General features: G+C 37.7%; 1 protein-coding gene across 2 annotated transcripts in view; it reads right to left on the minus strand.

Annotated features, from left to right (window-relative positions):
* Window positions 1–20,172, minus strand: part of LOC149000063 (uncharacterized) — an 82,682-nt gene extending 62,510 nt beyond the window's left edge. Inside the window, exons 1-7 of one of the 2 annotated variants that reach the window (XM_089139810.1) lie at window positions 19,611–20,172; window positions 11,374–11,432; window positions 11,165–11,296; window positions 5,039–5,179; window positions 2,887–2,943; window positions 1,311–1,405; window positions 921–1,053 (exon numbers count right to left, since the gene is read on the minus strand). In XM_089139810.1, the coding sequence (XP_088995936.1) occupies window positions 921–1,053; window positions 1,311–1,405; window positions 2,887–2,943; window positions 5,039–5,179; window positions 11,165–11,296; window positions 11,374–11,432; window positions 19,611–19,980 (987 nt within the window). In that variant the 5' untranslated portion in view covers window positions 19,981–20,172. Of the gene's footprint in view, window positions 1–920; window positions 1,054–1,310; window positions 1,406–2,886; window positions 2,944–5,038; window positions 5,180–11,164; window positions 11,301–11,373; window positions 11,433–19,610 lie in introns of both variants that reach the window. The other variant, XM_089139811.1, reaches the window with a different exon arrangement.
* Window positions 20,173–21,652: the final 1,480 nt, after the last annotated feature.

The raw sequence follows: 21,652 nt of genomic DNA on the forward strand, positions 1-21,652 counted from the left end.
AAAGAAGCGGACAATGTCACATCTTTCCACTCCATTTCTTTCATCAATGTTTTACACAAGTTTATAGGGGTAATTATCATTAGTAAACTTAAGTTGACAATTGATGATTTGGATAGTCATAATTAAGCAACCTTCATTGTTGGGAGGAAATATCTCTGGAGACATTCTTCATTGTCATGAAGTTTGTCAAGGTTTTGAGAGACAAATTACAGCCCAGTTGTCCTTATTTATGACCTCCCCAGACCCAACACTGGCGGCAGTAGTGTGCAAGTTTTGCCCTGATGAACTGAACTGGGCCTGAGCCCAAACAGGATCCGGACCCAAATTTCTGGCCCAGGTTGGAATGTTCTAACCCTGCACTAGGGTCAGGTCCTACAACTTGTAGGATACTGTTGGCAAATATAGAGAACACTACGGAATTACAAGAAAAGTTTCATTGTTTTGTATTTGGAGATCAGAGTTTGACTAGCCCTGCCTGATAGTGTCTGGATCAGGCCATCAGGGTCAAGGTCAGAGTCGGGGTCAGGCTAGGCTATTCACAGTTCTTTTTCTTAAATTCTTTGTTTGATATGCAAACAAAATTTTACATGCACTCTGGAAGCTTTTTTTTTTCTTTCTTCCTTTTTCCCTCTTCTTTCTTAGTTATTCTGAGGTAACTCCTACAGTCCTAGTCTCCACATTCTTCTTGTATTCCTTAATAAATCTTTCACGGGCTATAAAAAAAAATAAAGAATACAAAGAAGAAGAATTGATCTACTTGAAACGGCTAGTATGCTGGGCATGCCCCTTTTCTTAATTCTTTTTGGTTGATATGCAAAGAAAATTGTAGAGCCGATTTATTGGTAACATCTTCTTTCTTAATGAACCTTTTCACTGACTATCATCAAAAACAAGAAGAAGAAGAAGAAGAACTTATCAACCTGAAGAACAGCAAAGCACAGATCTTCCAATTCAGCTTTTAAAGCCCAGACACCCAATCTTGAAGCAAGAGAGCACCACACAGCTAATGTCTCCTCTGCAACAGCTTGAGCCTTGGGTGATGAAAGTGCATAACTGTAAGAAGAAGCAATCTAAGAGTGTGAATATGATAATATTATAAACCAAACATCTCATCAGGAATAACCATAAGTCCAACAAGAGAAGAAAAACACAGATAGGAAGCTTGATTGACAGATATCGATAACATCATCCTCAAGTAATAAATCAAAAAGAATATTGCTCATTTGAGAAGAGACTCAGTTAACAATAAAAGTATATCTTATCAGTCCAACCAATGAAAAATAAAGTTCCAGAACCTCTAGATTGCATACATGGTTCTCATGTTATGTAGGCGGTCTGCAAGTTTGATGAGAACCACACGGGGATCATCAACCATACCCAGAAGCATCACTCGTAAGTTATTTGCCTAAAGACAGCATAAAATATCCATGAGATATATAAATACATAAAAGCTATAAATGACAATTCATTCTTTTTTTTAGAAAAAAGAATAATGTTTTTGCTCTATGCTGCATCAAACTATACAAATGAAAATAAAATTCTCAGTTATTTTTCCTAGGATAAAATTAGCATTTGTTTTACGGAAACATACTGGCATCAAAAGTTCCTAATGTAAGGCTGGAATAAAATACAGATCGAATATTCATTGCAGAATTTAAGCCAAGTATAATCTACAATCCTTATCCTAACAGGTGGAACATGTGCAGAATGAATCTAGACAGTTTAACAAGGAGTAAGGGAAGAAAGGAAGGAAGCAAAAGAAAATAGTGTTCAAAGGGGACGTAGTGCATCTATATTCATGTTAATGTAATATGCAGTACAAGTTAGCTAAAGAGGATCATCAAGAGCAGCTAGTACCAATAATCTAACAACCAAAAGGGTGGTTCTTCAACTCTAGTACATGTCATGTCATGCTTAACGGTTCCTGAGGTACTGAGGTAGGGCTAACTGAGCAAGGGGAAAGCCAGGGCTATACCCAGGAAAAAAAGAAACAAGTGACCCCTCAATTGATTGTTCATGGATAAGCTACTACTCGACCAGGGTTGTGGTGCAAAAAGGATTGAGAAAAAGTCTAACTCTTTGCCAAAAATCACCCCTAACAGGAGTAATGCTAATTGTGTTCAACTTCTAAGTCCTGCCATGATCCCTAAAGTAGTAGGCGCCCGAAATTTGTCTAGAATAATAATATGCACAAGAGAGAAACACATACAAGAGCAACACATGGGGCTTAAGGAAGACGCACTAGAGGGGGGGGGGTATCCATCAATTACCAAAGCCATCCCACCAGGTTTTAAAAGAATTATCACATGACCGAGCCAAGCCCTGCCCTGCCCTGCCCCTCCCCCACCCTAAAATAATGAATAAAAAATGAGAACAAGACCCCTCATCATAGAGGATTATAAACTAAAAGCAACCAAATGAAACAGAAGAACAGAAGCTTGATGGACCAACTACCATTTTTTTTTTTTTTTTTTTTTGGGGGGGGGGGGGTTGTTCTATCCTAACCAGCTGCTCATTGGTACCTGTTGTTTGTTATGGACTTTTAAATTCAATATTGCATAGTTTGAAAATTCAAAGCATGCCTGATCTATGATGACATTGTTGATATACATTGTTCTTGCCCTTACATAGCAGCTAAAACTTTGGGGTTAAGCAGTTGTAGCATGGCATCAGAGTAGGAAAGTCAATAATTCAATTGTATGCAATGAGTAGCATGCTGCCCTCAGGGTCTCATGACAGCTTTTCAGAGTCAGCATATTTCACATGCAGGGCAGCGTGTGTACAAGCCTGCATCTGCAGGAACTGTTGATATACATAGTTGTTGCCCATAATTAGAATCTTGATTTGGGATTAGCGGTTGTAACAAATATGATTCAAGTGGATTACCTCATCAGGACCAAGTGTACCCTGGCTCAAATTTGTCCGCCGATGTCTCCGGAGCAGCTGCATTTAAAGGAAAACAATTTGATTTCAAGAACTATGATATAATAATAATAAGAAGAAGAAGAAAAAGAGGACAACACACTACTACCAAATGCATTATATGTACAGGATTGCAGAAAATCATTATCCCTTTTTCTGCAATATTACAGTTGATAAAATGAAAATTTTCCACTTCTCTGCTTCTTCTTCCTTTGACAGATGAAGAAGAATGGAATCCAATCTAAGTTTTCTGTTCTATTACGTGAAAATAAAAGTATTAACATTTCTTGAAACCTGTCTAGTTTTACAGTTGGTTCAAAAACAGCATTTTAAAATATATAAGAGAGAATCACCCGAGAAACCCAAGAAGGGAAGAGCGGAACCCATGGACAGTGGGACAAGTTGTTAATAAGATTATGAGCACGGGGAAAATGCCGATGATTGGAGGAGAAGTGGTGGTCCAATTACAAAAAAAAGGAGATATCAAAGTTGAATAACATAGAGGCAAAATTGATGAGCCAACGATGAAATTATGGGAGAGAATAATTGAAACCGGGAGACACAACACGCGGAGAACCAATTTGGGTATGCGGGAAGATCACAACGGAGGCTATTTACTAATTAGGAGACATGGAAAGGTATAGAAAATGTAGGAAAGACCTCAATGGTATTTATTGACCAGAAAAAGCCAGATAGAGTCCCCAGAGCGTTAATTTGGCAAGTACTAGAGAAAAGAAGTGTGCAAGTAAATATGTAGATATAGTTAAGGATATGTATGATGGTTCGGTGCTAGTGTTGAACAGTGGGGGGCAAAGTAAGGAATTCCGAAACAGGGGCACACAAGGGTCAACTAAGCCCATATCTATTTGAGGAATGGATGAATTAACCAAAGACACAAGATGAGGTCCCCGGGTAGCGGATGATATGGTGAGATGAGACCCAGTGGGGATTAAACCAAATTAGACCATGGAGAGTAGCGGAATCAAAAGGCAAACAGTAGACAAGACGAATATCTAGTTTGTAACAGTCAGATCGGGCGATGATGAAGTGGTGATACGACGATAAAGAGACGAGTGATTGTTTAGGTACCAGGTTCAATCTAAGTAAAAGAGGTGATTTAGAAGATGAGGTTCCCAAAGAATTAAAATAGGGTGGATGAAGAAAGGGAGAGAAAAAAAAGGAAAAAAGAAAAGAGGAGGGGGGAAAAGAAAACGAAAAGAGAAGAAAGAAGAGGAAGGAAAAAAGAAAGAAAGAAAAAAGAGGGAGCCAAAGGAAAGAGAAAGGGGGGAAAGAAAAAGGGAAAGAAAAAAAGGAAGAAGAGAGGGAGAAAAAAAGGGAAGGGAAAAGGAAAGAGGGAGGAAAGGGGGGAGACAGGGAAAGGGGAAAAGGTATTGTGTGTGTATAAGAGAGAATCACCTGGGATCATCACTTGAATGCCAAAAATATTTAAGAAATGTGGTCATCTCAGATCCCAATAAAATGAAAGAATGCCTACAATGTCCTAAATAGCAATTACTCTACCGTGGATGATGAACTACACTAAAATTTAATGCAAACCAAAATCAGGATTTATACCACATGTTCAAAACACCACACAAACAACCACCCCACCAGGAAAAAGGGCAAAAACCGCCAAAGGAAAGGGGGCCGCAAAGAAGGGAAATTGTAAAACCAAATATTAAAATGAAGAATGCCTACAATGTCCTAAATAGCAATTACTCTACCGTGGATGATGAACTACACTAAAATTTAATGCAAACCAAAATTTACAGGATCTTATACCACATGTTTTCCAAAATCACCATACTTCCAAAAATCAATAAGCAAAATACACATAACCACTTTCTCCTAGACAATTTTGCAAGGAAAAAAGAAGGCAAATAAGATTCAAACGGCGAGCACTGAAATGAGAAAGGCTTATAGAGTCATGATGCAGCAAAGAAAGTGGGAAAATATGTAATAAAACCAAAATATATGGTGGTAATTGTAACCTTAGAGAATTTTTTTTTAATTCACAATGCAATTTCATCCGTCATTTAGCAAAAATGGATTAAGAGAAGGGGGGAAAAGAAAAAGAAAAACTCTGAAAACACTATACACCAGTTTTTAAAACTACCTGATTTATGTAGCTCAGCCTGGAAACACCAGCTACCAACTTTGCTATGTCTGCATCAAATTCCTCTTCTATACTGTGCAGGGTTTCACATGTGTCATCAATCACATCATGAAGAATCCCTGCCACTACTGTGTCTATAGCCTGCAATAGAACATGAAATATCTATGAAACAGAATGTAAGGAGCTATACTTCTACTATTTGCCAAAACAGCACCTCAGACAATCAGAGAGCTACCCTTTCAGTGGACTTCATAATAAAAAGGATGTAGCAGTTCATGAGGCTCATGATACGGCATGGTCTGCCACATAACCTTACCCTCTGGCAGTCTCGAAGCTTCGATGCATCTTCATAATAGAAAATTGTAATGGGCCATCACAATCATTCAATTGAGAGCAACCATAATTGGTCACTTACGGATGAATGGCAAAGCCAGATCCACATGGTCAACCACATTTAAATAAGATAAGGATAGCAGAGTTGTATTGAATTAAGCTGAAACCGAATATCATAAATGTGGAAAATCTTAGAATCATATCATAATATTTTATTAGTATCTTTAATCTAAGTAGATCAGATTGTAATATTCTATTACAGGTATTTTTCTTATTGTATTTTTCTATTCTAGGTAGATTACTCATTTATTGCAATCTTCTATTCTAGGTAGATTTCTCATTTATTGTAATCTTCTATTCTAGGTAGATTTCTCATTTATTGTAATCTTCTATTCTAGGTAGATTTCTCATTTATTCTAATCTTCTAGGTAGGATATTCTTTCATATTTCATAGATAGCAGCTGTGTATATTGATTGTAAAGTTCTGAATAATAAACAGAAGAATACAACACTTCAATTCCTATTTCGTCATGGCATCAGAGCCAACCAATCTTGGGATTGCTGTTAGCTTTCAGGCCTTCATTGCCTTTAATCTCTAGTGTTTCCACCACACAGAGATTATTCTTCCTTTGGCCTTTATCGCCGTTCTTTATTCAGCTCTGTTCTGTTTTTTTTTTTTTTTTTTTGTTCCTTGCCTAAAAAACAGATTTTTTTCTTTTCTCCGTCTTGTCTGTTGTTCTACTGCATCTTTGGTTACTGTTTCACATACTATTTTTAAGCACCTACAAAGAGTATGTCAGAACCAAGAGAGGTTATTTCCGGGACCGCATTTGATTAGACAATAAAAAATCTGCAGAATGGAGAATTGCAGAATATTCAATCTGCCTACAGGCTCGATGAAAGAAATTATTTAAAATGGTCTCAACTCATTCGGACCATTCTAAAGGGCAAAGGAAAGATGAGCCACCTGATTGGAGATGGACCAAAACCAGAAGATCCAAAATATGAAGCATGGGACGAAGAAGATTCTATGATTATGGCATGGATGTGGAATTCTATGATTCTAGAAATCAGTGATACATGCATGTTCTTGGCAACTGCCAAAGACATCTGGGAGGCTATCCAACAGACGTATTCTAAGGCAAGAGATGCGGCCCAAGTCTATGAGGTCAAGGTTAAAATAGTAGCAGCCAAACAAGGAAATAAATCAGTTACAGAATATGCCAACCAGCTGAAAGCTTTGTGGCAAGAGTTGGATCATTACCGAGTCATCAAGACGAAATGCTCTGAGGATGCTGCAGTAGTAAAGCAGTATATTGAGCAAGATAGAGTCTATGATTTTTTGGTTGGGTTAAATCCTGAGTTTGACCAAATAAGGGTTCAGATTCTTGGAAAACCAGATGTGCCGTGTTTCAATGAAGTTGTAGCATTGGTTCGAGGGGAAGAGAGAAGAAGAGGACTGATGTTAGAGCCTACAAGTGTTGATAGTTCAGCAATGGTATCTCAAGGAGGAGAGCATTCAACTCCCACAACCAACAAGGCATTTGCTGTTGAAAGTGGAAAAACTGGGCAATCCAAACAACAAAACAGAGACAATCTATGGTGTACCTATTGCAAGAAAGCTCGTCACACACGGGAAAGATGCTGGAAACTTCATGGTAAACCTCCTAGCAGAGAGTGGGGGCACAAAGGAGAGCAATCTGGAAATAATGGTCAAGCGCATGTTACATCTGCACAGCAACTTGAAGCCACTAATAAAGAGGTTGCTAGCCTTAATCAGGAGGACATAGAACGTATAAAAACTCTTTTGAGCAACCTTAACAAAAAACTAGGTACATGTTCTTTGGCATATTCAGGTGAGTTTCCAATTTCTATTGGATTAAATGTCTTTAGTAATTCTCTTTCAAGCCCCTGGATCATAGATTCAGGTGCAACTGACCACATGACACACTCACCAAATCTTTTCACCACATATTCTCCCTGTCCAAGTAGTAGGAAGATAGCTACTGCTGATGGCTCATTAACTATTGTGGCTGGAACTGGAAATATTGAGCTCAACTCCTCCCTCACCTTGAAAAATGTCCTACATGTTCCTAGACTATCTACAAATCTCGTTTCTGTGAAGAAACTCACGCAAGATTTACATTGTAATGTAGTCTTTCACCATAGTCATTGTGTATTTTAGGACAAGGATTCGGGGAGGACGATTGGACATGCTAGAGAAAGGGATGGACTCTACTACCTTGAGGCACCAAGCCACTCACATGCTACTAATGGTAGTCCTTCTCAAACCAATAAAGAAAAAATCTGGCTTTACCATCATAGACTTGGACATCCTTCCTTTAGGGTAATCAATCTTTTTTTCCTTCTTTGTTTCAAGGCATACATGTTGATGAGTTTCATTGTGATGTGTGTGAGCTTGCTAAACACAAGCGTGTACCACTTCCTTTAAGCAAGAAAAGAAGTTCCATCCCCTTTTATCTCATTCATAGTGATATTTGGGGTCCTTCTAGAGTTCCTAATGTGTCTGGGGCTAGGTGGTTTGTGTCATTCATTGATGATTGCACTCGTGTCTCATGGATTTTTCTACTCAAAAACAAATCCGACGTTAGTTGTGTTCTTCCCAACTTCCATTCCATGGTTAAAAACCAATTTGGAGTTAGTATAAAAAGATTTTGATCTGATAATGCCAGAGACTATTTCAATCAAATTCTAACTCCATTCTTTCAAAGGGAGGGAATTATACATAAGTCATCGTGCATTAATACCCAACAACAAAACGGAGTAGCTGAACGGAAAAATGGGCACCTTCTTAATGTAACTAGAGCCTCCCTATTCCAACACAATGTGCCTAAGTCATTTTGGGGGGAAGCAGTCCTCACAGCAACTCATCTCATAAATCAGCTGCCTTCGAGAGTCTTAGGATTCAAGAGTCCAATGGATGTCCTTTCCCATTTCTACCCAAACCTACAAACGACAAACAACCTTGTTCCTCGAATTTTTGGGTGTGTCTCATTTGTTCATATTCATGGACCACATCGGGGTAAATTAGATCCTAGAGCACTCAAATGTTTATTTATAGGATATTCCTCCACTCAAAAGGGCTATAAGTGCTATCACCCTCCTTCAAAAAGGTTCTATGTTTCCATTGATGTCACTTTTCATGAACATAAGTCTTATTTTTCCACATCTCATCTTCAAGGGGAGCATTCAATAATGGAAGATAAGAATGGGAATTCCTTACTTGACTTAGAGTTCACTCCCAAATACTTCACTATGTCACCTGAGTCAAACTGTGAACAATCTAAACTTGTGTCAGACTCACCTGTGTCAAACTGTGAACAACATGAACATATGTCAAACTTTGAAATGAAAGAGCATACTTCTGATATTGAGCATGTGAGATTTGGCAAAGGAAAAGTGTTCTCAAGGAAGAAGAACCTTGTTCCGGAATCAGTGCAAGTTCAAGACTCCAATCCAAATTCTGGAAATGAGGTACAAATGACTAATCCTTCACTACAAACCGAATCTGATGTGCCCACAAATAGTAATGAACTAGACCTTCCTATTGCCATTAGGAAAGGCACTAGAGAATGCACAACGAAACCCACGTACCCTCTTGCCCAATTCTTGTCCTTTAAACATCTTTCCCCATCTCATAGAGCCTTTCTGATAAGTTTAAACACCATTGCCATTCCTAACAACTTATCTGAGGCTTTATCCAATAAGGAGTGGAAGCAAGCTATGAATGTGGAGATGGAAGCATTAGAAAGCAATGGAACCTGGGAACTTGTAAGGTTACCATAAGGGAAGAAACCTGTGGGGTGCAAATGGGTCTATACATTGAAGTATCGAGCAGATGGATCTTTAGAAAGGTACAAAGCAAGGTTGGTAGCCAAGGGCTACACCCAAACTTACGGGATTGACTACCTTGAAACATTTGCTCCAGTTGCAAAAATGAATACTGTCAGAATCTTACTATCCTTGGCGGCAAATTATGGTTGGGACTTACAACAGTTTGATGTTAAAAATGCATTCTTGCATGGTGAACTAAAGGAAGAAATTTACATGGAGGTTCCACCGGGTTATGAGAATGATTTAGCTGCTAATACTGTATGCAAGTTAAAAAAGGCCTTATATGGACTCAAACAGTCACCGCGGGCATGGTTTGGCAGATTTACTGAAGTCATGATTAGTACGGGTTACAAGCAAAGTCAAGGAGACCATACATTGTTCATCAAGCACTCATCATCAGGGGGAGTCACGGCACTACTTGTGTATGTTGATGACATAATAGTGACAGGAAATGAAGAAAAAGAAAAACAAAATTTGACTCAATGCTTGGCTAAGGAATTTGAGATCAAGGCTTTAGGAAGATTAAAATACTTCCTTGGCATTGAAGTTGCTCACTCTCAACAAGGCATTTTCATCTCTCAACAAAAGTATATCACTGATCTCCTTAAAGAAACAGGAATGGCCGCGTGTAAACCAACAAGCACTCCAATAGATCCCAACAGTAAACTTGGGAATGCAGAAGAAGATGTTGTTGTGGACCGAGAGATGTATCAAAGACTAGTAGGAAGACTAATCTACTTGTCTCACACAAGGCCCGACATAGCATATGCAGTTAGTGTAATCAGCCAATTCATGCACAGTCCAAAGGAAATTCACTTGCATGCAGCTCACCGTGTGCTACAATATTTAAAAGGGACGCCAGGGAGAGGCCTTTTATTTAGAAGGAATAAAGGAATGATACTAGAAGCATACACTAATGCTGATTATGCAGGGTCAGCAGTAGATAGAAGGTCAACCACAGGATATTGCACCTTTCTTGGTGGCAATCTTGTGACATGGAGGAGCAAGAAGTAGAATGTTGTGGCCTGGTCAAGTGCAGAAGCCGAATTTTGTGCAATGGCTCAAGGAATATGTGAATTACTTTGGTTGAAGATTATCTTAGAAGACCTAAAGGTTGAATGGGGTGGACCAATGAGACTCTACTGTGACAACAAATCAGCAATCAGTATAGCACATAACCCTATTCAACATGACCGAACCAAGCACATCGAGATTGACAGACACTTCATCAAAGAGAAGCTGGATAGCGGACTGATTTGTACGCCGTATGTGTCTACACATAATCAACTTGCTGATGTACTTACTAAAGGATTGAGCAGCTCAGCCTTTCAAAAATGCATATCCAAGCTGGGAATGGAGAATGCCTATTCACCAGCTTGAGGGGGAGTGTGGAAAATATTAGAATCATATCATAATATTTTATTAGTATCTTTAATCTAAGTAGATCAGATTGTAATATTCTATTACGGGTATTTTTCTATTCTAGGTAGATTACTCATTTATTGCAATCTTCTATTCTGGGTAGATTTCTCATTTATTGTAATCTTCTATTCTAGGTAGATTTATCATTTATTGTAATCTTCTATTCTAGGTAGATTTCTCATTTATTCTAATCTTCTAGGTAGGATATTCTTTCATATTTCATAGATAGCAGTTGTGTATATATTGATTGTAAAGTTCTGAATAATAAACAGAAGAATACAACACTTCAATTCCTATTTCGTCAATAAAATCTCTATGTTAACACATTCAATAGGTGGATACAATGAGTGGTCTAGATCCATCATAAACCATATGGAATAGATTCCTTCACAGATGCATCCGAACATAGCCTCAGAAGGAAGAGCGGAACACATAACTCCAAAAACAATATAAGTATCTAACCTTTTTTTGTTTTAAGAAAGCTGCAACAGTTCAAAAGTGATTGAAAAAAATTACTCGTTTTCCACTTGCAGGAACCAAAGCTGCTAAAATTCTTCCTGTATGGATGCAGTGACTCAAATAAGGGTCTCCAGTTTTCCTCAACTGGCCCTGGTGAGCATTCCTTGCAAATGCAATAGCCTTTTGCACCTGCCTTCACAAAGCTTAATGTCTTAGTTGCAGAAAATGGTGATATCCAAACCATGCTACAGGACGAAATAATGAACCTTTTCATCGTGAAAGACAGGGTACCCCGTGACATCTACTCCATCCAATACAAGAGAATCTGCACCACATAGATCATCATCTGATTAAGTAAGAAAATCAATCAACAATACATGGGTCACCATTATGGCTGTTTCAAAGAGTATGCATGATAAATATAGCTTGGAAAACATGGAAGCTATAATCATAACAAAATCGTAGGAAATCATGAGCTCCATCTAGGGCGTGGTGGGCCCATAACACCTAAGCCCTACTAGGTGACATGGCACTTACTTCTCTTTAACCACTCTTTCTTAATAATACAGTTAAAATATCATAATAACCACAGCGGGAACATTAATTTATCAAGAGAGGATAAATAACTCAAAAGAACAGATCATCTGATGGCAACTACAACTCTAATTATATTTTCCATTAACTATAGTTGTCCATATTCCAAAACCACATTAACTATTGAATTGAATATTTACCATCTTATACAAACCCTTAAAATACTTAAATATAACTGTCCTTTACAAACTAAAATGGCTAGCATTATCAAAAAGAGACCTCGGCTCTCAATCCTGCTCATGGATTGCTATGCCTTTACCCTTGACTTTTGACTGTCTGTCTGTACATGGTAATGAGGTATGAGCTACACTAACCCAGTGAATATTATAAAACAATCATGCTACATACGAAAATAAAACATGGCATGCACATTATATTCAATCTTTTTCCAATACATGTCAACGCATGTGCCATAAAACATTCAGTCTTAAATTATATGTTCTGGAAAATATTTCAAAATATTAATTCTCTTTCAAATATTCTTTTTTCTCTCTCTCTTTCAAATATTCTCTTTTTTCTTTCTCTTTTATTACAGTTATTAGCCTAAGTAGATCCATAAATGATGTACATCTCTCAGACCAAGTGAAGTGGCTACTCTTCACCACCAAAGTGGCTACCTCTTCACCATCAAAGTGGTTTCGTTCTCTGGGCATAAGGCCATGTACACCTCATAGTCTACCATCATTGGCTTAGATCCAATCTTTCCAATGTCAAACAGGACTTACAAGGGCAGTGCTCGTCAGCACAACATCTATTATTCCATTTCAATCTTGTATTTATTAAATTATCAATTTAATCATTTAAAATGCAAGAATAATGAATAATCCATAAATAAAAAATTCATTGATTATTTTAATCATAACAAAAGAGTTGTAATCACTTGCATGTATCTACATCAACCATGCATAGAATAATCATATGCTCAATTAGATCATTTTTTTCCAAAAACACCAAGTGAGTCATGTTAGTTAAAAAATACAATAACAGTGTACATAGCATGGATCGGATTATAATACTCACAAAAATGAAGATACCCTAAAACTGTATATAATATGGATTGAGTCATAATACTCACAAATACGCCGGTTTGATCCTACCTTTTTAAATTGAACGCCCTCCTTCACCAATTTACCGTCTTACTCTACATCACCAATCATTCCAAATCTTGATCTACCTACAAACTGCATATACAATCATAGGGCCCATCTATATGATACGGCACAATATCGACATTGATTGGGCTATCTTGTCTGTCCCAGTGGCAGTAACTTCATCAGCCAATTTGACCATTTTCTGGTCGGACGCGGGGTTTCTTCTAAGCATAAGAAATGTAGATCTCTGAGTCCTCTTTCCAACGCATTCTTAATCACTTGACTTCGATGCCAAACGAAGAAGTTACAGTCAATTTTGTATGCAGGGGTATTTCTGTCAAAAAACGGAATGACTGATCCGAATGACAACCCGGTTCCATTTTACGGATTTTTAATCCCGCACACTGATCAGGCCACTAAGGAATTAAGAAACCATAAATTTAGAGTACTCTACGTTTAGAGAAATTTTACTTGTTGGGTGCTTGTTTTGGTACAAACAGGTCCCCAATTTCGAGTACAAAGACAATTCAATATTTTTCGTTATCTCTCTCTCTCTCTCTCTCCCCCTCCCTCTCCTCTAGCCCACAACCTCTTCTCTCTCACTCAAATTTTCTTCTCAAGTTTCCACTCTCTCTCCTCTCTCTTACTCTCTCTCTCTCTCTCTCTCTCTCTCTCTCTCTCTCTCTCCCTCTCCCCCCCCCCCTCCATGCAAAATAAGCTCAACCCTAATCTTCAATTCTCTTATTCTCTCTCTCCCTCTCTTTATTTCTCTTTCTCTCACTCTTCTCTCTTCTTCCACGTAAAACACCCATCCTCTAGTCATATTGTAAACCCTCTTCATCTTTATTTTATTATTTTATCACTTTATCATTCTTAATTGGGTGCCACTTATTCACTTATGTGTCACCCTTCCTCTCTCATTTTTCTCCCTTATGACACCTATAGCTTATTTTCCTATTTTCTTGACACCTCAATTTCTATCTCTCTTCATTGTGACACCTATCCTTGTTAGGTGTAATCACCAGAGCTCTCCAATTTCAATCTCATAAAACCACTCTCCTACACCCCCTTCTTTTGCCACTATTGTTCCTCTTTTCTTCCCTTGATCCTCTTTGGCCACATTCCATCATCTAGGCCATTGATCATTACATATATGACACATACATAATATCATTTATATAGTAAAATCTATAATTAGAATAATGGGCCTTAGTTAGAGAATTACGGGCCAAACTTGGGGTCCACCTATTGGGTCTACTTTGAGGTTAACTTCTTAGTTTTTGCCTGATCAGGTATGCAAATTTTGATGATGAAATTTATTTTATGAAGGGGTGGATGTGATTCCCTGCATCTCATTCTACTGTGTTGGGATGCCCCAGTACCGTAGACTAATAGTGACATTTGGACCCTTGATCCATAACAGGGTTGAAACGTATTTTCGTCCACTAGTCACCTATATCGAGGAATTAGATTGAACTCAAGACTAGAATATGATCAGCGTAATTTTCTGCACCCAGAGGTACTAAAAAGTAACCTTGAAGTAAACCCAATAAGTGAACCCCAAGGTGGGCCCACTATTCTAATTATAGATTTTACTATATGACAGAACCATAAAAACATAATTCAGTAGACGGAGCTTGAATAAATGAGAATGTCAAACACTAACGTGATATTTATATTCTAAGCTAACTTTTCTCATTTATTCACAGTTTTCCATCTCAGCAATTGGAGGAAAAAAGAAAAAAAGAAACACAAGTTTACCTTTATACCCAATCTTATGATTTCTAGTGAAAATAGAACTTGTTAAAGTAATACAGCATAATTTAGTAAATGAAAATGCCCTATGCCAGCATCTACACTGACATATATGTGTGTGCGTGTGTGAATTTCAGAATTTTTGTGAATCTTTGGACATCTTATTGAAAAAGAGATGTCCAAGTATTAACCCAAAAAAAATTATGAAAATCTAGATCTAAGGAATTAGAAGAACTAGGGGCAGACCCAAGATAACTTTAGGAGAACTGTTGAGAAAAGATATGCATAGCTTAGGCATGTATATAGTATAGCCTTAAATAGAGCTGATTGAAGGCAAGGATCCATGCAGCTGACCCCATTTAGTTGGAATAAGGTTTGTCATTGTTGTACTTGGACATTTTATTAACTTACAGATTTTTTATAAATTCTATTTTCTTCCACGTACAGTTCATACTCATACTCTCAAACATTGACAAGAACCCAGAGTAGTGTTATTGATTGCATTGCACCAGACCCCCCCCCCCCATTTGGATAGAAGTTCATGTCATATTGAACCCAAAGATCATAAGACTGAATCATTTAAAAAAAAGACATGGAGCTGGCCTTCTGAAGACTGAAGAGATCTTAATCATTTAATTTTGAAAGGAGATTCTGCAAATGCTATTAGATATATAGAAAGTGCTGATAATGTCCCATGGAGCACCCATCTCCTCGTGTTCACTTAAATTCATGTAGCCTGATTGTGTATGTAGTTTGATGCAGAGAATGGTGAATCAGGAAATTGTTCCTCTGTATATAGTGTGATCAACGATGCTTGTTTCTTGATTCTGTTACAGTGTAGTAGTTACATATACCTCTTTGGAGAGTGATATCCAACTCACACTCCCCCTCCCCCTCTAAAAAAAAGGATGTCCCAATAGTTTTAGTGATTTATATTTTCCCTGAACCACGACCTTTTGAATATTAAAACTTCTTTCAATTTTCACCTGGTTAGCTTGAGAACTTTTGACAAAATATAAACAGGTAATGACATCAATGCAGCATAAAAGAAAAGAAAAAAAGGTATGAAGAAAAGACCATTCATACAGCTAGTTGGATGGTGTAACCATTAGGGCAGCATCTTTATTTTACATTATTAACTTCAGATGCAAATAACAAAAATAACCCTAATGGAAACTGAGGAGTGAGGAAAAAATTTATGAAGAATTGCATAACCCCCTGACTGAAAAGTGTCATTACAAAACATGCCAACAATACATCTTCGTTCCCCATAAGGCAGGGAGATATATATCCTAGGCTCCATCTTGGAACAACATAAGCAACAAAGAATGCCGAAATTAAGCCAAAGCACCATAGCAGCAGCAACATCATAACACCCCTTATTAGAGAAGGCAACTAGTAATATTCACAAAGAAGAAAGATAAAAGGCAACAAAGGTTGATGTAAACCACAAATACAGCATAAGGTAGCTATCTTTGAACCACAAAAACAGCATAAGGAAGCTGAGAATCATAATTACAGCACAAGGTTGCTGCAAACCACAATAACAATCTTCATAAGAGAATACTTGTTGATGACATAATCTTCAAATTGCTAATAACAATAAGCTGATGACATGAATATAGTATAATAAAAATCTTCAAATTTCTCAGATAACAATCTACCGTAGGAAAACAATAAAAAAACTCTTCACAGGCAGACAGAGCAAGGCAAAGGCAACATAATCTTCACAGTTGAAACCTAACTGAATCCTCAATATTCCCCCTCATGTGTAATATTACATTGGACAAATAGTGCACAGGAGACACCAAAGAATAACCCATCATTATATTGCAATAATAACCAACATCCAGCAGCAAATAAACCACATAACCTCAAACAGCAGAGCAATAGTCACAATAGCAGCTAAGTATCAGAATATATTATATACTTAACCCAAAATCTGATAAGGTTCTGTAGGAATACAATGCGAGCAAGGGATACTATTTGTGCACCCAAGGGCCCAATAGCCAATAGTATAAACATAACGGCAGAATTGTGAAAATTCTGGAGTTGCAAGTGGAAGGCAGAAATGTAAGTCAGCAGAATCCTAAGGTAAATAAGAAAGGACAAGGATTAACAAGGTGTTAAAATTAAAGCAAGGGAAAACTTGGAATGGACAATGAACATGGATCAAGGGAGAAATTATGGTTTTAAAAGCTGTTAGAAGACCATTTTGGGCAAGGAAATGGAGAACTGGCGCTAATTCACAATGGAATTGGAGTTGGATTTTGAGTCTGTTTTGGATTTCTAAATCATTTTCTGTTTACAATTTGTTTTCCTATACTGATTTTACTTGTAATATGTTCCTTTAAATAAAGCTAGAAGGTATTGGAGGCTTCACAAGTTTCTATGTAGCTTCACAGCACAACATGGACTAGTCTCTCCAATTCTTCTCTTCTCTCCCTAAGTATGAGTACAATTTACAAAAGCAGACAATGAGTTGCACTTTTTTAAACCTCTGAATTAGAAGCAGGAGCACTGGAACCAGAAAGGACTTCAAGTCAAAGAAGCCCATCAGACCAAGTCTGTTGAAGGTGAAATCTTTGAGGTTAAGGCCATCAGTCAGACCTTCCACTGAAACCATCCACGACTAGAAAGACCAAGCAGAAAAGGAGAGATGAAACTGCATCTGGCAGTAGACAGGAACCCAATTAGGTAACTCAACTGATTTATCTCAGATCACTTAGGCTATTGCTCCCAAACTTCACAAGTTGGATCATCCCAGAGTAGGTAATAACACATCAAATCTCAGGGGAAAAAGATAAAAGGACATGAGAAATCAAACTGATACTGTTGGACTGTTACTAGTGCCTGAAACAGAGTACTAACAATAACCAGGTACATGACTAGGGAGGAAGGGAGGAGAGTGCAGAATAGAAATAAGAAAAAGAAAGGGAATCCCAGAACAGAAACACTTAATTTCTGATTCCAACAACCCCAGGGCAACCACAGGGTATAAAAGGATCCAAAAACATAGAAGTGGCAAATCAATTCATGCAACAATGACATACACCAGTACCACAAGATACGATATATATCAGACACTGAATTCAGAGAGAAACAGGTTCAGCACAGTATACATCATGATATGCAGGGTATAGCAGTATGCTCCATGCAGATAACAGTCTTCTCTGACATACAAAATCATATGTAACTCCATATCCCTTCCCCCCCCCCCCCTTTTCTTTCCTTTGGTAATGAATTTATTTATTAATTGAAAAAAAAAGAAGAACCACATTATGAAGTATGAACACTTGAACAGAACAAGGACAGAGCAGCAATAGGCGACTGCACAGTACAAAGAATGAACATAAAAGGAACTCTCAAAACTGCAGAGAAGAAACAATTGTAACCAACTGATCAACCTAATTTGCTACCAGTTACAACTTATAACCATCCATCCCTAAATCTCATAATGGCCACAATAAAGTATATCAACAAACACCCACCAGCCCCTTCCTCAATGTGTTGGCCTAGAAACATGCACGCACACACACAGACACATAGATGCGCACAGCTTTGAACATGACATCATTACATGGCACCAAGTGGACTCAAAATATACAGGCACAACACATAACACAAACCCCTCACACATACTAAGGATCAATCACCAAATCTCCACCTAGAAGAAAGCCATCTGTATGGCCAGACTGAATTAGTCTAAGCACGAGCGCAACATGTTTATTTATAAGATAAACTTAAAGAGAATAACCAAAGTAGAAACCAAAGGACATCACTTACAAAGAATTACAAACAAAACCCGAACTGGAAATATAATCACATAAATCCCAACTCTATATATTTTCCAACCTTTGTTATGGATGACTTTTTATGTTAAAACATGTATAGTTAACTAATAGCTGATAAATTATAGGCTAGCCTAGTCCTAGGGGTGTTGATTCATAGAGGATACATCATACTTTCTGTAAAACTTCAAACAGTAGGGAAGATGCTATATGTTTTTTATTTTTTTATTTTTTTATTTTGCTTTACAGAAAATGCAGTCATGTTGTTAGATAGTGCGAATATTACGTGTTGAATGTCTATACAGAATCAATATTTTATCTTTCCGACATTTGTGCAGCAGGTTGTCGAACAATATCAGAAAATACATGTGGAATACCTCAATCTTTTGACATATCATTTGAGAGAATAGGTGAATTGGGACAACAGGGTTCAGTATAAAATTCCTAGATGAACCTAAAGTGGCTTCCTAGGTCCAATTCCCACTAACAGCTGACTAACTATAAGTTCAATGTAATAAATTCAAATGACAAGAGCATTTAACTGTGGCATGAACAAGGAGAGGAATTTGGTTCTGAATTTGATCTAGATGCTTGAATGAATGGGAACCTTGCAGATTCCATGTCTTCCTTTAATATGTAGAATATATATATTAATAGAAATCCTAGCAAGGGCTCCCTGGATCATGATTCCCATTCTGCTGTGCACCATAGAATCCCTAGCTAGGTTTGGTACAAAATTTTAATAGAAAAGGTTTATAATGATATCCAAGTGGGATAGAAATCCCTGAATTTCAGAGCTGTGACTAGATTTTTCTCAATTCTTTTAACTTTTTTCCTTTCCTCCTGCTTTTGTGCACAGACCAGTCAGGTTTACTAGAGTAGTTGACCCACTATGGAGAGTCCAATTGAGTTGAGTTTGGGATACCATTTGTTTACAAATCAATGATACATTCCAATTGGTAGTTGGGCTTAATCTATCAGAAGTGCTCCAAATTCAACAACTTTAGATAAAGATATTTCAATGTGAGTCTTATAATGTCAAGCTTCTCCAACTTCTTTCTTTTCTCCGTTTACTTCTTCCCTAATTCCTTTAGCGACAAACTTAAGTCGCAGAACAGACTTTTACAGAATAAATGCCATCTAATAGGCTCTTTATTTTACTTTAACAAACTCAATAAAGTAAACACTCAGTATTAACAACCAATCAGGAAATTTGAAGATTCAGAAATTAAAGAGTAATTTTCCAACAAAAAGCTATCAGGCACTACCGACCAGGTTGCTCCTCTACTCTTGGCCACAGGAAATCAACCTTCGTAGAAAGACAAGCCCCTGAGGCAATCGCTACCGCAGAGACCGCTACATGAGCCAGTGCCGAAGTAACAGCTGCATGAGACGAACCAGAGCCCGTAGCAGCAGCTGCAGCCGCTGCAATCACATTCCCCAAGCTACAAACTGAATTCAACGACGAAGAAGTCGCCAATTTCGGAACGATATGAGACAGTACACAGCGGAACTTCACTGAGCTTCGAGGAAATCCATATGGGTAATGATTAAATGCATTCCTAGAGAAGAATTTTGAACTTCTATGACTTAACATCTCCGAATTTTGATGCCCTATCTCTCTACAGGTGCATGAAGACATGCTTATTTGTTGCTTAGCTTCTGTAAGAGGTTTACATGTTAGGGAAATCCGAAATCGAGTTAAGAATTTGAGATGAGAAGAGAAGAGGAACGAATTGAGATATGAAAATGATTGATTTGGCTTTATATTCAACGGAGATTCTCAATTTCTGCCACGCAACGGCTGGGTTTATGTGGTCGGAACTGGGGACCGAAGCCTTTGGATTCCGTGGCTACAGTTATTGTTCTGTTCATTCATGATAGCGTAGAACAAAGCTGCAGCTATGTCAGTACGACACAGTCTCTTTAGCGTCGGATTCGGGTCGTTATCTTTTATGCCGACATCGCTGTTCTCTAACAGGTGGTACGTCAGATAGCTGCGGAAGGTAAACATGGCTAAGGCATATATATGTTAGTGGGATCTCCATTTTAGGAGTGCTGACATGGTCTTAGTGCATGGTATCAGAACTGGCCCTGCCAAAAATGAAGGCATTCAATCCTAAAGGGATGTCTCAACAAAACTATTTGTCTCATGGTATTCGAACCTCCACTCCATGTTGCAGTCCTTAGTCCATGCAAATTCTAGTTGTAGTCCTTCATTTTCTGCTATTAGACTAAGTGAATCAAGCAGACAGCAAGAATTGAGCATCTCCCTAAAAGCATAGCAATATCTTGAGATAATGTTTGGTAATCTTCGGACTTTTCTTTCTAGCTTAGGTGAGAATTAAAATCAAGTATACACAACCTCGACTTTGTCTACTTACATCAATATTTTCTTTCTTTTCCCAAACCTTAATTCTCTGTGATTTCACTGGGTCTCCTTAAATAAATGTTACATAAACATGACTTCAATGACTTTAAGAGATGTAGAGAGCATGATAGGTTTTCGTGTATGTCAAAATCTTCTTTTTAAACCTTCCAGACTGACTTTATTTCTCTTCTTGAAATCGATTTAAGTAGCTGGGTCATCTCCTAGTTCAAACAAGTCCGTAGGTTTGAATCCCGAACCTTTAATCTCAATTCGGATGGTCCAAAGTTACCTTCTACTCGCTCTTCGGGATTGGCAACCTAAAACAACGAGGTTATCGGATTAGCATTTTAGGGGATTTTACATAACTTCATACAACAAGTGTCTTCATAAGCTATGCAGTCGTTGTATGTACAGTACAATATTGACAACATTTTAAACCTGAGTTTCAATACTGTAGTAGTAACATTTCTCATATATACATTGAGATGGGTTTTCAAACGACGTCTGGACATTAACATTCACTCTAACTCTCTAAGGCATATGAGTTGTTCCCCAGACTGCATACCTACAATATCCGTTGCCTTCAATGGCTTACCTATCTTGCCTGCTAGTTGCAGAGCTGCCTTCAAAGTCGCTATATTCATTGGCACATCCTAAAGTTGAACCCATTGATCCATGCTGTAAAATTTCCACTATCCTTCACTGTTCCATCATTGTAGTTTTAGAAAATTGCCTACCGTAGAGCAAGGTCCTTCTTCTACGACACTCTTCAGGTCTATCTCATTTGAAAGTGGAATATGAACTAATTATTATTATCACTGCAACTATATTAAGAGAAGGCTTTAGCCAAATAGGAGGGCTTATTCGAAACTCAAAAGGAAATTTCCTGATAATATTAAGAAAAGGCTTTAGCCAACTATATTGAGTGTTTTTTATTTTATTT

Source organism: Hakea prostrata, chromosome 11, assembly GCF_041222555.1.
Source record: "Hakea prostrata isolate BN-2017 chromosome 11, UWA_Hpros_2, whole genome shotgun sequence".
Lineage (NCBI taxonomy): Eukaryota > Viridiplantae > Streptophyta > Magnoliopsida > Proteales > Proteaceae > Hakea > Hakea prostrata.